This window comes from Castor canadensis, chromosome 6 (assembly GCF_047511655.1).
Source record: "Castor canadensis chromosome 6, mCasCan1.hap1v2, whole genome shotgun sequence".
NCBI classification, from domain to species: Eukaryota; Metazoa; Chordata; class Mammalia; order Rodentia; family Castoridae; genus Castor; species Castor canadensis.
The window spans coordinates 165,774,117-165,786,712 of record NC_133391.1 but is presented as its reverse complement, the minus strand read 5'-3'; the positions used below and the strand labels follow the sequence as shown (position 1 = coordinate 165,786,712).

The 12,596-nt window shown below is 36.8% G+C and overlaps 1 protein-coding gene across 2 annotated transcripts in view; it reads right to left on the bottom strand.

The window, feature by feature from the left end:
• Dnah5 (dynein axonemal heavy chain 5) overlaps positions 1-12,596 on the bottom strand; it is a 312,016-nt gene that overhangs the window by 178,630 nt on the left and 120,790 nt on the right. For both annotated transcript variants that reach the window (XM_074077723.1, XM_074077724.1), the window contains exons 18-21: positions 11,796-11,949; positions 10,923-11,162; positions 8,953-9,143; positions 8,783-8,870 (exon numbers count right to left, since the gene is read on the bottom strand). In XM_074077723.1, coding sequence (XP_073933824.1) covers positions 8,783-8,870; positions 8,953-9,143; positions 10,923-11,162; positions 11,796-11,949 — 673 coding nt within the window. The remainder of the gene's footprint in view (positions 1-8,782; positions 8,871-8,952; positions 9,144-10,922; positions 11,163-11,795; positions 11,950-12,596) is intronic.

Here is a 12,596-nt window from a genome sequence, read left to right as displayed (position 1 = left end):
ATAGAGAATTTGAAAAAGCAAAAGAAGAAATAAAGGAAACCATAGAAGTACTGTATAAACGCCAAAGTGAAAGAGAGGACACGATGAATAAACAGATAAATGAACTCAGGACAAAAATAGACAACATTAAAGAGGAAACAAGCCAGGATATGGAAAACCTCAGAATAAAGAACGAAACTGAACTGAAAAACAAAATGGAAGCCCAATCCCACAGAATAGAACAAACAGAAGACAGAATCTCAGAACTTGAAGATGAAATGGTAATTAAAGGAAAAACCAAAGAACCATTAATTAAACAACTCAAGACCTGTGAAAAGAAAATGAAAGAATTCACCAACTCCAACAAAAGACCAAACTTGAGAATCATGGGCATCGAAGAAGGAGAAGAGGTGCAAGCGAAGGGAATGTGTAATATATTTAACAAAATAATAATGGAAAATTTCCCAAATCTAGAGAAAGATATTCCCATACAGATGCAAGAGGCCTCCAGGACACCAAACAGACCAGATCAAACTAGAACTACCCCACGACATATCATAATTAAAACAACAAGTACAGAAACTAGGGAAAGCATATTGGAGGCTGTAAGAGAGAAAAAATAAATAACATACAAAGGTAAACCCATCAAAATCACAGCAGACTTCTCAACAGAAACATTAAAAGCAAGAAGAGCATGGGGTGAGATCTTCTGGGCACTGAATGAAAATAACTTCAACCCCAGGATACTCTACCCAGCAAAGCTATCATTCAAAATACATGGAGCAATAAAATTCTTCCATGAGGAGCAGGAACTAAAACAATATGTGACCACAAAGCCACCACTACAAAAGATTCTTCAAGGGATTCTGCTCACAGAAAGTGAAACCCAACATAACCATGAAAGGACAGGCAGCACCAAACCACAGGAAAAGAAAAAGCAAGAAAATAGAGAGTAACCTCACTTTAGGTACACACAATCAAACCTTCAAACAACTAAGACAACTAAATGACAGGAATCACCACATACCTATCAGTAGTGATGCTTAATATTAACTGACTTAATTCACCCATCAAAAGGCACCACTTGACGAAATGGATTAAAAAGGAAGATCCAACAATTTGTTGCTTACAAGAGACCCAACTCACCAACAGAAATAAGCATAGGTTTAGGATGAAAGGCTGGAAGAAGATTTACCAAGCCAATGACTACCGAAAACAGTCAGGAGTAGCAATACTTATCTCTGACAAAGTAGACTTCAAACCTACATTGATCAAACGAGATAAAGAAGGACATTCCATACTAATAAAAGGGGAAATAGACCAAAAGGAAATAATAATTATCAACCTGTACGCACGCAATATCAATGCACACAATTTCATCAAACATACCCTCAAAGATCTAAAAGCATATATAAATGCCAACACAGTGGTTGTGGGAGACTTTAACATCCCATTATCATCAAGAGATAGGTCATCCAAACAAAAATCAATAAAGAAATCCAAGATCTAAAATATGCAATAGATCAAATGGACCTAGTAGATGTCTACAGAACATTTCATCCAACTTCTACACAATATACATTCTTCTCAGCAGCCCATGCAACCTTCTACAAAATAGATCATATCCTAGGGCACAAAGCAAGTCTCAGCAAATATAAGAAAATAGAAATTATACGATGCATTCTATCTGATCACAATGCAGTAAAAGTAGAACTCAACAACAAAAGTAAAGACAAAAAACATGCAAACAGCTGGAAACTAAATAACTCATTGCTTAATGAAGAATGGATCATCGAGGAAATAAAAGAGGAACTTAAAAAGTTCCTGGAAGTCAATGAAAATGAAAACACAACCTACCGGAACCTATGGGACACAGCTAAGGCAGTCCTGAGAGGAAAGTTTATAGCCATGAGTGCATATATTAAAAAGACTGAAAGATCTCAAATCAATGACCTAATGATACATCTCAAACTCCTAGAAAAGCAAGAACAAGCAAATCCCAAACAAATAGGAGAGAAATAATAAAAATAAGAGCTGAAATCAACAAAATAGAAACCAAAAAAACCATACAAAGAATTAATGAAACAAAAAGTTGGTTCTTTGAAGAAATAAACAAGATCAATAGACCCCTGGCAAACCTGACTAAAATGAGGAGAGAAAAAACCCAACTTAGTAGAATCAGGAATGCAAAAGGGGAGATAACAACAAACACCATGGAAGTCCAGGAAATCATCAGAGAACACACTGAGAACCTATATTCAAATAAATTTGAAAATCTTAAAGAAATGGACAGATTTCTAGATACATATGATCATCCAAAACTGAACCAAGAGGAAATTAATCACCTGAATAGATCTATAACACAAAATGAAATTGAAGCAGCAATCAAGAGTCTCCCCAAAAAAGAAAAGTCCAGGACCTGATGGATTCTCTGTTGAATTCTATCAGACCTTTAAAGAAGAACTGACACCAACCCTCCTTAAACTGTTCTACGAAATAGAAAGGGAAGGAAAACTACCTAACACATTTTATGAAGCCAGAATTACACTTATCCCAAAACCAGGCAAAGACACCTCCAAAAAGGAGAACTATAGGCCAATCTCCTTAATGAACATTGACACAAAATCCTCAATTAAATAATGGCAAACTGAATTCAACAACACATCAAAAAGATTATTCACCATGACCAAGTAGGCTTCATCCCAGGGATGCAGGGGTGGTCCAACATACGAAAATCAATAAACGTAATAAATCACATTAACAGAAGCAAAGACAAAAACCACTTGATCATCTCAATAGATACAGAAAAAGCCTTTGATAAGCTCCAACACCATTTCATGATAAAAGCTCTAAGAAAACTAGGAATAGAAGGAAAGTACCTCAACATTGTAAAAGCTATATATGACAAACTTACAGCCAGCATTGTACTTAATGGAGATAAACTGAAAACATTCCCACTAAAATCAGGAACCAGACAAGGATGCCCACTATCTCCACTCCTATTCAACGTAGTACTGGAATTCCTAGCCAGAGCAATTAGGCAAGAAGAAGGAATAAAAGGAATACAAATAGGTAAAGAAACTGTCAAAATATCCCTATTTGCAGACAACATGATCCTATACCTTAAAGACCCAAAAAACTCTACTCAGAAGCTTCTAGACATCATCAATAGCTATAGCAAGGTAGCAGGATATAAAATCAACATAGAAAAATCATTAGCATTTCTATACACTAACAATGAGCAAACGGAAAAAGAATGTATGAAAACAATTCCATTTACAATAGCCTCAAACAAAATCAAATACCTAGGTGTAAACCTAACAAAAGATGTGAAAGACCTCTACAAGGAAAACTATACACTTCTGAAGAAAGAGATTGAGGAAGACTATAGAAAGTGGCAAGATCTCCCATGCTCATGGATTGGTAGAATCAACATAGTAAAAATGTCGATACTCCCAAAAGTAATCTACATGTTTAATGCAATTCCCATCAAAATTCCAATGACATTCATTAAAGAGATTGAAAAATCTACTGTGAAATTTATATGGAAACACAAGAGGCCACGAATAGCCAAGGCAATACTCAGTCAAAAGAACAATGCTGGAGGTATCACAATACCTGATTTCAAACTATATTGCAAAGCAATAACAATAAAAACAGCATGGTACTGGCACAAAAACAGACATGAAAACCAGTGGAACAGAATACAGGACCCGGATATGAAGCCACACAACTATAACCAACTTGTCTTTGACAAAGGAACTAAAAATATACGATGGAGAAATAGCAGCCTCTTCAGCAAAAACTGCTGGGAAAACTGGTGAGCACTCTGCAAAAAACTGAAACTAGATCCATGTATATCACCCTATACCAAGATTAACTCAAAATGGATCAAGGATCTTAATGTCAGACCACAAACTCTAAAGTTGATACAGGAAAGAGTAGGAAATACTCTGGAGTTAGTAGGTATAGGTAAGAACTTTCTCAATGAAACCCCAGCAGCACAGCAACTAAGAGATAGCATAGATAAATGGGACCTCATAAAACTAAAAAGCTTCTGTTCATCAAAAGAAATGGTCTCTAAACTGAAGAGAACACCCACAGAGTGGGTGAAAATATTTGCCAGCTATACATCAGACAAAGGACTGATAACCAGAATATATAGGGAACTTAAAAAACTAAATTCTCCCAAAACTAATGAACCAATAATAAAGAAATGGGCAAGTGAACTAAACAGAACTTTCTCAAAAGAAGAAACTCAAATGGCCAAAAAACACATGAAAAAATGCTCACCATCTCTACCAATATAGAAAATGCAAATTAAAACCACACTAAGATTCCACCTCACCCCTGTTAGAATAGCCATCATCAGCAAAAACACCACCAACAGCTGTTGGCAAGGATGTGGGGAAAAAGGAACCCTCTTACACTGCTGGTGGGAATGTAAACTAGTACAACCACTCTGGAAAAAAATTTGGAGGCTACTTAAAAAGCTACACATTAATCTACCATTTGATCCAGCAATACCACTCTTGGGGATATACCCAAAAGAATGTGACACAGGTTACTCCAGAGGCACCTGCACACCCATGTTTATTGCAGCACTATTCACAATAGCCAAGTTATGGAAACAGCCAAGATGCCCCAGCACTGACGAATGGATTAAGAAAATGTGGTATCTATACACAATGGAATTTTATGCAGCCATGAAGAAGAACGAAATGTTATCATTCACTGGTAAATGGATGGAATTGGAGAACATCATTCTGAGTGAGGTTAGCCTGGCCCAAAAGACCTAAAATTGTATGTTCTCCCTCATATGTGGACATTAGTTCAAGGGCAAACACAACAAGGGAATTGGACTTTGAGCACAGGATAAAAGCTTTATCACACAAGGGAGGGGTAAGGATAGGTAAGACACCTAAAAATTTAGTTAGCATTTGTTGCCCTTAATGCAGAGAAACTAAAGCAGATACCTTAAAAGCAACTGAGGCCAATAGGAAAAGGGGACCAGGAACTAGAGAAAAGTTAGATCAAAAAGAATTAACCTAGAAGGTAACACACATGCACAGGAAATCAATGTGAGTCAACTCCCTGTATAGCTATCCTTATCTCAACCAGCAAAACCCTTGTTCCTTCCTATTAAGGCTTGTACTCTCTCTATAACTAAATTAGAAATAAGGGCAAAATAGTTTCTGCTGGGTATTGAGGGGGTAGGGGGAGAGGGAGGGGGCAGAGTGGGTGGTAAGGGAGGGGGTGGGGGCAGGGGGAAGAAATGACCCAAGCCTTGTATGCACATATGAATAATAATAAAAAAAAAAACAGAACCAAATCCTACCATCAAAAAGAACAGAAGAAACAAAAATTCACTTAAGGAACTCAAAAGATTTGAGTTGACAACAGAAAAAAAAATCAATAAACCTAAAGATAATTTTCTTTAAGATAGGAGACTAAGAGAACATCGTTTGAGTGAGGTTAGCCTGGCCCAAAAGACCAAAAATCATATGTTCTTCCTCATATGTGGATATTAGATCAAGGGCAAACACAACAATGGGATTGGACTTTGAGCACATGATAAAAGTGAGAGCACACAAGGGAGGGGTGAGGATAGGTAAGACACCTAAAAATTTAGCTAGCATTTGTTACCCTTAACACAGAGAAACTAAAGCAGATACCTTAAAGCAACTGAGGCCAATAGGAAAAGGGGAACAGGTACTAGAGAAAAGGTTAGATCAAAAAGAATTAACCTAGAAGGTAACACCCACGCACAGGAAATCAATGTGAGTCAATGCCCTGTATAGCTATCCTTATCTCAACCAGCAAAAACCCTTGTTCCTTCCTATTATTGCTTATACTCTCTCTACAACAAAATTAGAAATAAGGGCAAAATAGTTTCTGCTGGGTATTGGGGGGGGAGAGGGAGGGGGCGGAGTGGGTGGTAAGGGAGGGGGTGGGGGCAGGGGGGAGAAATGAACCAAGCCTTGTATGCACATATGAATAATAAAAGAAAAGGAAAATAAAATAAAATAAAATCTGAGGCATAAAAAAAAAGAAAATGTGGTATTTATACACAATGGAATTTTACTCAGTCATGAAAAAGAATGAAATCTTATCATTTGCAAGTAAATGGATGGAACTGGAGAACATTATTGTAAGCGAAGTCAGCCAGGCTCAAAAAGCCAAAAATTTTATGTTCTCCCTCATATGTGGACTTTAGATCTAAAAAAATACTGTAATACTATTAGACATGGGTCACACGCTAAGGAGAGGACACATACAGGAGGAATAGGGAAAGGCAGGAAACCCAAAACTTGAAAGTGTTTGCTGTCCCCACTGCAGAGGATTTAATATAGTAACCTTACAATGACAGAGGTCACTATAGGAAAGTGTCCAGGAAATAGTGAAGACGTCAGGTAGAGATTAATCAATTTGGGTTGTAATACACATGTGCACGAAAGCAATGCTAGGAATCTCTCTGTATAGCTATCCTTATTTCAACTAGCAAAAATGCTATGTCTTTCTTATTATTGCTTATGTCTTCTCTTCAACAAAACTGGAGAAGAGGGCAGAACAGGTTCTGCCTGGAAGCGAGGGGGGTGGGGGGCAGGGAGGAGAAATGTATGCACATATGAATAAATGAATTTAAAAAAAAAAAAGCAACTGAGGCCAATAGGAAAAGGGGACTAGGAACTAGAGAAAAGGTTAGATCAAGAAGAATTAACCTAGAAGGTAACACACACGCACAGGAAATTAATGTGAGTCAACTCCCTGTACAGCTATCCTTATCTCAACCAGCAAAAACCCTTGTTCCTTCCTATTATGGCTTATACTCTCTCTTCAACAAAATTAGAGATAAGGGCAAAATAGTTTCTGCTGGGTATTGAGGGGGTAGGGGAGAGAGGGAGGGGGTGGAGTGGGTGGTAAGGGAGGGGGTGGGGGCAGGGGGGAGAAATGAACCAAGCATTATATGCACATATGAATAATAAAACAATAAAAAAAAGATAGGAGACTAGTTTATGGATTGGAGCACTTTCTTCCTTTGGTATCAGTGTAGGATGCTATGCATTTTGCTCTATGCACTGTTTTTTACTGTGTTCTCTAAGTGTTGGTATTTGAGGGTTTTCCTTTGTATTCATCTCAAGAGCATTTTCTAATTTTCTTTGCAATCTTTTCATGGACTCACTAGTTATTTGGGAGTGTGTTACTTAATTTAGGCATATTTTTATCTTCCAAAATCTCCTGTTACTTATTTCTAATTTCATTCTATCATGTTTAGATGACATACTTTGTTTTATTAACTTTCAATACTCTTTCAATCCTTTCAACTTTCAACACAGATTCAACACATTCCCTATATAAAAGTCTTAACTACTTTTATTGTAGAAATTAACAAGCTAATAAGCTAATTCTAGGATTCATATGTAAATATAAGGGTCTCAGAACAGTCAAAACAATTTGAAAAAGAAGAAAATGTTGGGAGGCTCCCACTTCCCAAATTCAGAATATACTTCAAAGGCCTCAGTAATCCAGACAGTGTGGTACTGGAACAAGGACAAAGGTAAAATCAACAGAATAAAACCAAGAGCCCAGAAATAAATGATTATTCTTGCATTTACAGTTAATTGATTTTCAACAAAGGTCCCAAAAAACTTAACTAGGAAATAATAGTCTTTTTAGTAGATGTGGTACAGTGGATATCCAAATGCAAAAGAATGAGCTTGGACCCCTACTTCACTCAGAATGAGTCATCAACTGAAATACAAGTGCTAAAACTATACAACTTGTAAAGAATATAAATGTGCCTAACCTTGGGTTAGCAATGATTTTTTAGATGCAAAATGAAAGGCACCAAATGAAAATATTACAAGTTACAGGAAAAGTTGTGCTGATCTATCTTCACCCTCCTTTATAAAAACAAGATTATCGGTAATATCATTTTATATTATATTCTATATTTTCTACTATTAATATTTTAAAGAGGAATTTGCTTCAGTTTCTTCCTCTTGGTTAGTTGGTTGATCATCTCAGGGAAGATAAACACTAACAAAATTATACAGATTCTTCTACTTATGGGAGGATTTATTCTATTTTTTACTCTTTTTTAAAATGTTTTTATTAGTTTACAATAGTGATACAGGGGGTTTCCTTGTGACACCTCCATATATGCATATGATGTGCCTTGGTTTGGTTCATCCCTTCCATTGTTCTCCCTCTTCCCCCTCCCTGTGGTGCTAATTTCAAAGGGAAAAGAGGAGCAAAGGTGACATGTATTATATTAGCAACTGGGATGTCTAGGCTTTCTAATTTTACACAAAACAAGTGAAAACCACAGGATCCACCACCATCCTCATAACATGTTAGAAAACAGACCACAAAACGGGTCAAAAACATCTCTTAAACATCAGGAAATACACATTGTAGTGATGACAGCTATCCCTTTAAACTGTGAAATTTTAAAACCCTCCTTGCCTCCATTTCTCATCATTAGATTGGAGCAAAAATCAGTGATGAGTCTACTAGATGCAGACTGTGAGGGTGATACTAAAATATCAAGACACATGCTTCTTGATCCCATGTGAGCTTAAACCATATCATAGATCGTTTTTCCAGTCTGACTTGATTTGAGAATTGCCCAGGGATGAGGGAGTGCATTTAAGCTCAATAAATGTTGATCTGCAACATTTTAAAAGGAACTAAAAGGATATTTGGGAAGAGTGGCTCCAGTAGTAAGAATGTCTGCCTAGCAAGCCCTAGTACTGCCAAAAAAATAAATAAATTCATGAAAAACTAAAAGAATATTTACCTTGAAGTTCATTTTCTCCACTTTCAGCATCAGAATCACTGTCCTCATGATTCTGCAAAGCAGCCATTTTTCTTTCATTCACCTTTTTCTACAACATAAAAGGATATTTTTCACCCTATCTATAAGAGAAGCAGCTTGCAAACGAAGCAGTTTCTTCATTCAATGCCCACCTTGGACAACAGCTCAGTGCTCCACTGTCTCACCCCCTTGGGAACGTTGATGATGCACTCCACAGCTTTGTTCAGAGTCTGCTGTATGTCTTCCAGTGCAGGGACCATGGCCACATTGGGAATGGCCAGAGTGACGCTTGCCTGGAAAATGGGCAGATTGTTCTGCTTCATCTGAGATGCCCTGCTACTGTCTGAGGTAACACAAAACAGGGGAGAAGTGATATTTTAACTTGAAATGGGACATACTTCATTTCTAACCCAAAAAAATGGCACCTAGAACAACATACAATAAGATCTAATCAAATATATGAGATAAATGATTGTTAGACAGATGGATGGATAAATAAATAAATAATAAACTATTGGAGCATCTAGTTTTGCTAATATAACAGCAGCTCAGAGGAGCCCAAGTCATTTTCTACTAATCATTGGTATCCCCTCCACAAATGAAACCTATGTGTAAGCTCAGTTCACACTCAGATATAAACTCTTATCTAAAATATCAAAGTTAATATTGTCCAAATAATAGGATGCCAGCTAATTAATTAAAGGTAGAATGAGTAAGAAAGGAATGAAAAGTGTGAGTCAGCCAAAGTTAGAACAAATAACCAATTTTGACCTTCATATAAAACATATTCCTTTCCCTACCATAGTGTATATATTCCAAACTTGAAACAGTTAAAAAAAATGGAGAAGAAATACAATATAACTCATCTTTCATACCAAAAAGGCTTTTAAAGTTAACTGTAGATATATGAATAAGTATAGAAATAAATACTTATGTATAAATGTGTGTATGAACTATGCATGACTTTATATAATTGAAATGCTAATAATATATAAAGTTGGAAAATAACTGTGATTTAATATTTATCACATTGACCAACATTTGATAAGTTGTATTAATACCCCTGTGTCTAAGGATTATCTTCTGTTCTGTAATGAAATGAAAACTAAAAACCATGCCACCAAACAAAACATTCTTGCAAAATTCATGTATTTATTTATCCACATTTACTTAAATATTAAAGTTTTTTCCCCTAAATGTCAATACTCAAAATAAATAAGACTTTACTATTCTATTATCTTTCAGTCTTGATTAATTGCTCTTTTACTCATTTTAACTTAAAATTTAATTTTAGAGTATCCCTACATTTCATGGGGTTTTATAACACATCCAGGCAATGTATCAACTATTTCTAAACTGTGCTGAAGAAAAGATGGGGACATTCAGAATGAGGAAGCCAGCTGAAGTGTCATGAAAGCAGTGAAAATAAATTCTATATTAGTGTGACATTAATATGACTAGTTAATAACCAGGCTTTCCTCTCTATTTTCCTTTTAAAGCATTTTTATTCTTTTTATTCTTTTTATTCTTATCTGAATTAAGATAATTCATTTTACACATTTTCATCTCAATACAAAAAAGAGTAAAAATGGTGCTGATTTGTGGAGGGGACAGTTGGGTGTGACTGGAAATTGAACCTAGGGTCTCTTGAATGCTAGGCAAACACTCTTACCACTGTGTCATGCTCCCAGCCCTTCTGTTTGTAGTTTTGGTTTTTATTTGTTTGTTTTGATTGGGATAGCATCTCCCTAACTTTGCCCGAATTTGTCCTCAAATTCACAATCCTTCTGTCTCCACTTCCAAAGTAGCTAGGATTACAGTATGTGTCACCAAGCCCAGTTAGTGATTTTCATTTTTATGTGATCAACAGAAGTTCAGCAAATTAACCTAACCTCTCCATGCTCCAATGTTCCCAGTTTTAACATAGGTGATGATAATATCTACTTCACAGGATTTTTCGATGACCAAAGTACATAATGTTTAAACTTACAAGGAGGCAGTCAATGAACAGTTGGGGGGACTGGAATTTAAGAGAAAAAAAATGCACAGACTTATATATAAGTACACCAGTAGCTATGCCTGATCAGGAGTAGGTAAACCTCACGAAATCAGATATCATTACCCATGAAGTTCACTGTGCAGGAGGAGTGAATACGCCTGCGGATGGCCTCCAGTGTGTTCCTGGTAACTTTCAGAAGAGCTTCTATATTTTGATGGTTGAAATGAGAAAGCAGCTCACAGGCTTCTTCCTCTAACATCTCAGCCTCTTTCTTCTTTTTTGTGATTGCTGTTAAAGGCAGGAGGCCAGCCCCAGCACTGAGGGAAGACGTCAAGACATCAGAATTTCCTTCTTCTCTTTTTGCTGTTACAAGATGAGGAGATTACAAGGGAGAAAATCAGGAAAATTGCATGCAAGTTTAATGTCACTTAAATGTCATATTTCTTAGAAAGTGAGGTCATCAAAGAATAGGAAAAGGAAATCAGAGCACTAGATGGACTGATGGAGACCTCTCCTCCTCAAGGTGAGAAAACAGCCCATGAGAGGTTCCAGAGTTGTGGGTAAAAGACTACACTAGGCACCTGGGATCTGTCTCTTTCCCATCAGTAGCCCTAAAATCTTGTAGGAATAACTACCCTTCTTCACCTCTCAATGTTCTTACATGCCCAGAGAAAGGTTTGTTGTAGTCTACACACACTTCAAGGGGAATTCCAATCCATAATCCATCTTACTTGATGATAAGGTGAAATAAAACACCTACTTCTATATAAGTTAAAAGTCAAATGCCAAAGAGGACCCATGCAAAGTTTAAAACAAAATAATAAGAAATAACAACTTAGAGTCATTGTAACATGCCCAGAATCATAATTTCAGATTTATAAATATTATAAAATTGGACAGTGTTTATAGTATATAATGGATTTGTAGAAAATTAAATTTTAGTCTTCAGTTAATGTCCTAGAAAAAAACAGACTCTTTCATTACCTCATCTCTTACCTGAAGATTCACTCTTTGAATCAAGAGATTCTTTTCCACTTTCTTCTTTAGATGGAATCTCCACATCCAGCAACATATTTATTAACTCGTTGACTGCTTTCTCTACTAATGAGCTTTTGAAATGCAGTAACTGAGCACCATTTACACAAAGGTCCTAACCAAAAGAAGATGTGCATGTCATATTTGCTTATCCAGCACTTGAGAAATCAACAGGAATGGCACCAATGCCGCAGTGTCAGCCTCCAGGTGAGACGTTAGCTCCAGGAGTGCTTGCCATGTCCTACACACTAGCCTGCAGGCATCCTGGGGAACATGTGCATTAAAAACAAGGGAGCCAACTGGAGCAGGACAAATGGACCAAAATTATGGTCACTTCTTCAAAAGGAAAAAGCTCCAAAGCCATCAGCAGCCTCTCTTCCCATGAAGTGTTCTTCCTATCACACAAATCTGCTCCGGCCAGCCTTACTTTCCTCTTCACATCTTTGCTGACAAGCCACAGTCACCTCCTAGTTAATTTCAGATACATCGCCCTCCCCTCCAACTTACTGCACATCTCTCAGAAATGAAATTTAGCAAATATGAACTATTATTATTTGCAGCACTATGATGAATTCTGTAAGGGTACAGACAGATCTACACTTTGTCAATTAGTCATAGTCTCCAGATCCATTTCAAGTGTCCCTGGTAGGCACCTGAAGGCTCTAATGTGCTCATGGGCCATCCACATCAAACATCAGCTCATACTACCACCTTCATCTCCACTCCACTTCTACAGGGCTCAGAGCATCTTAACGCCACCAA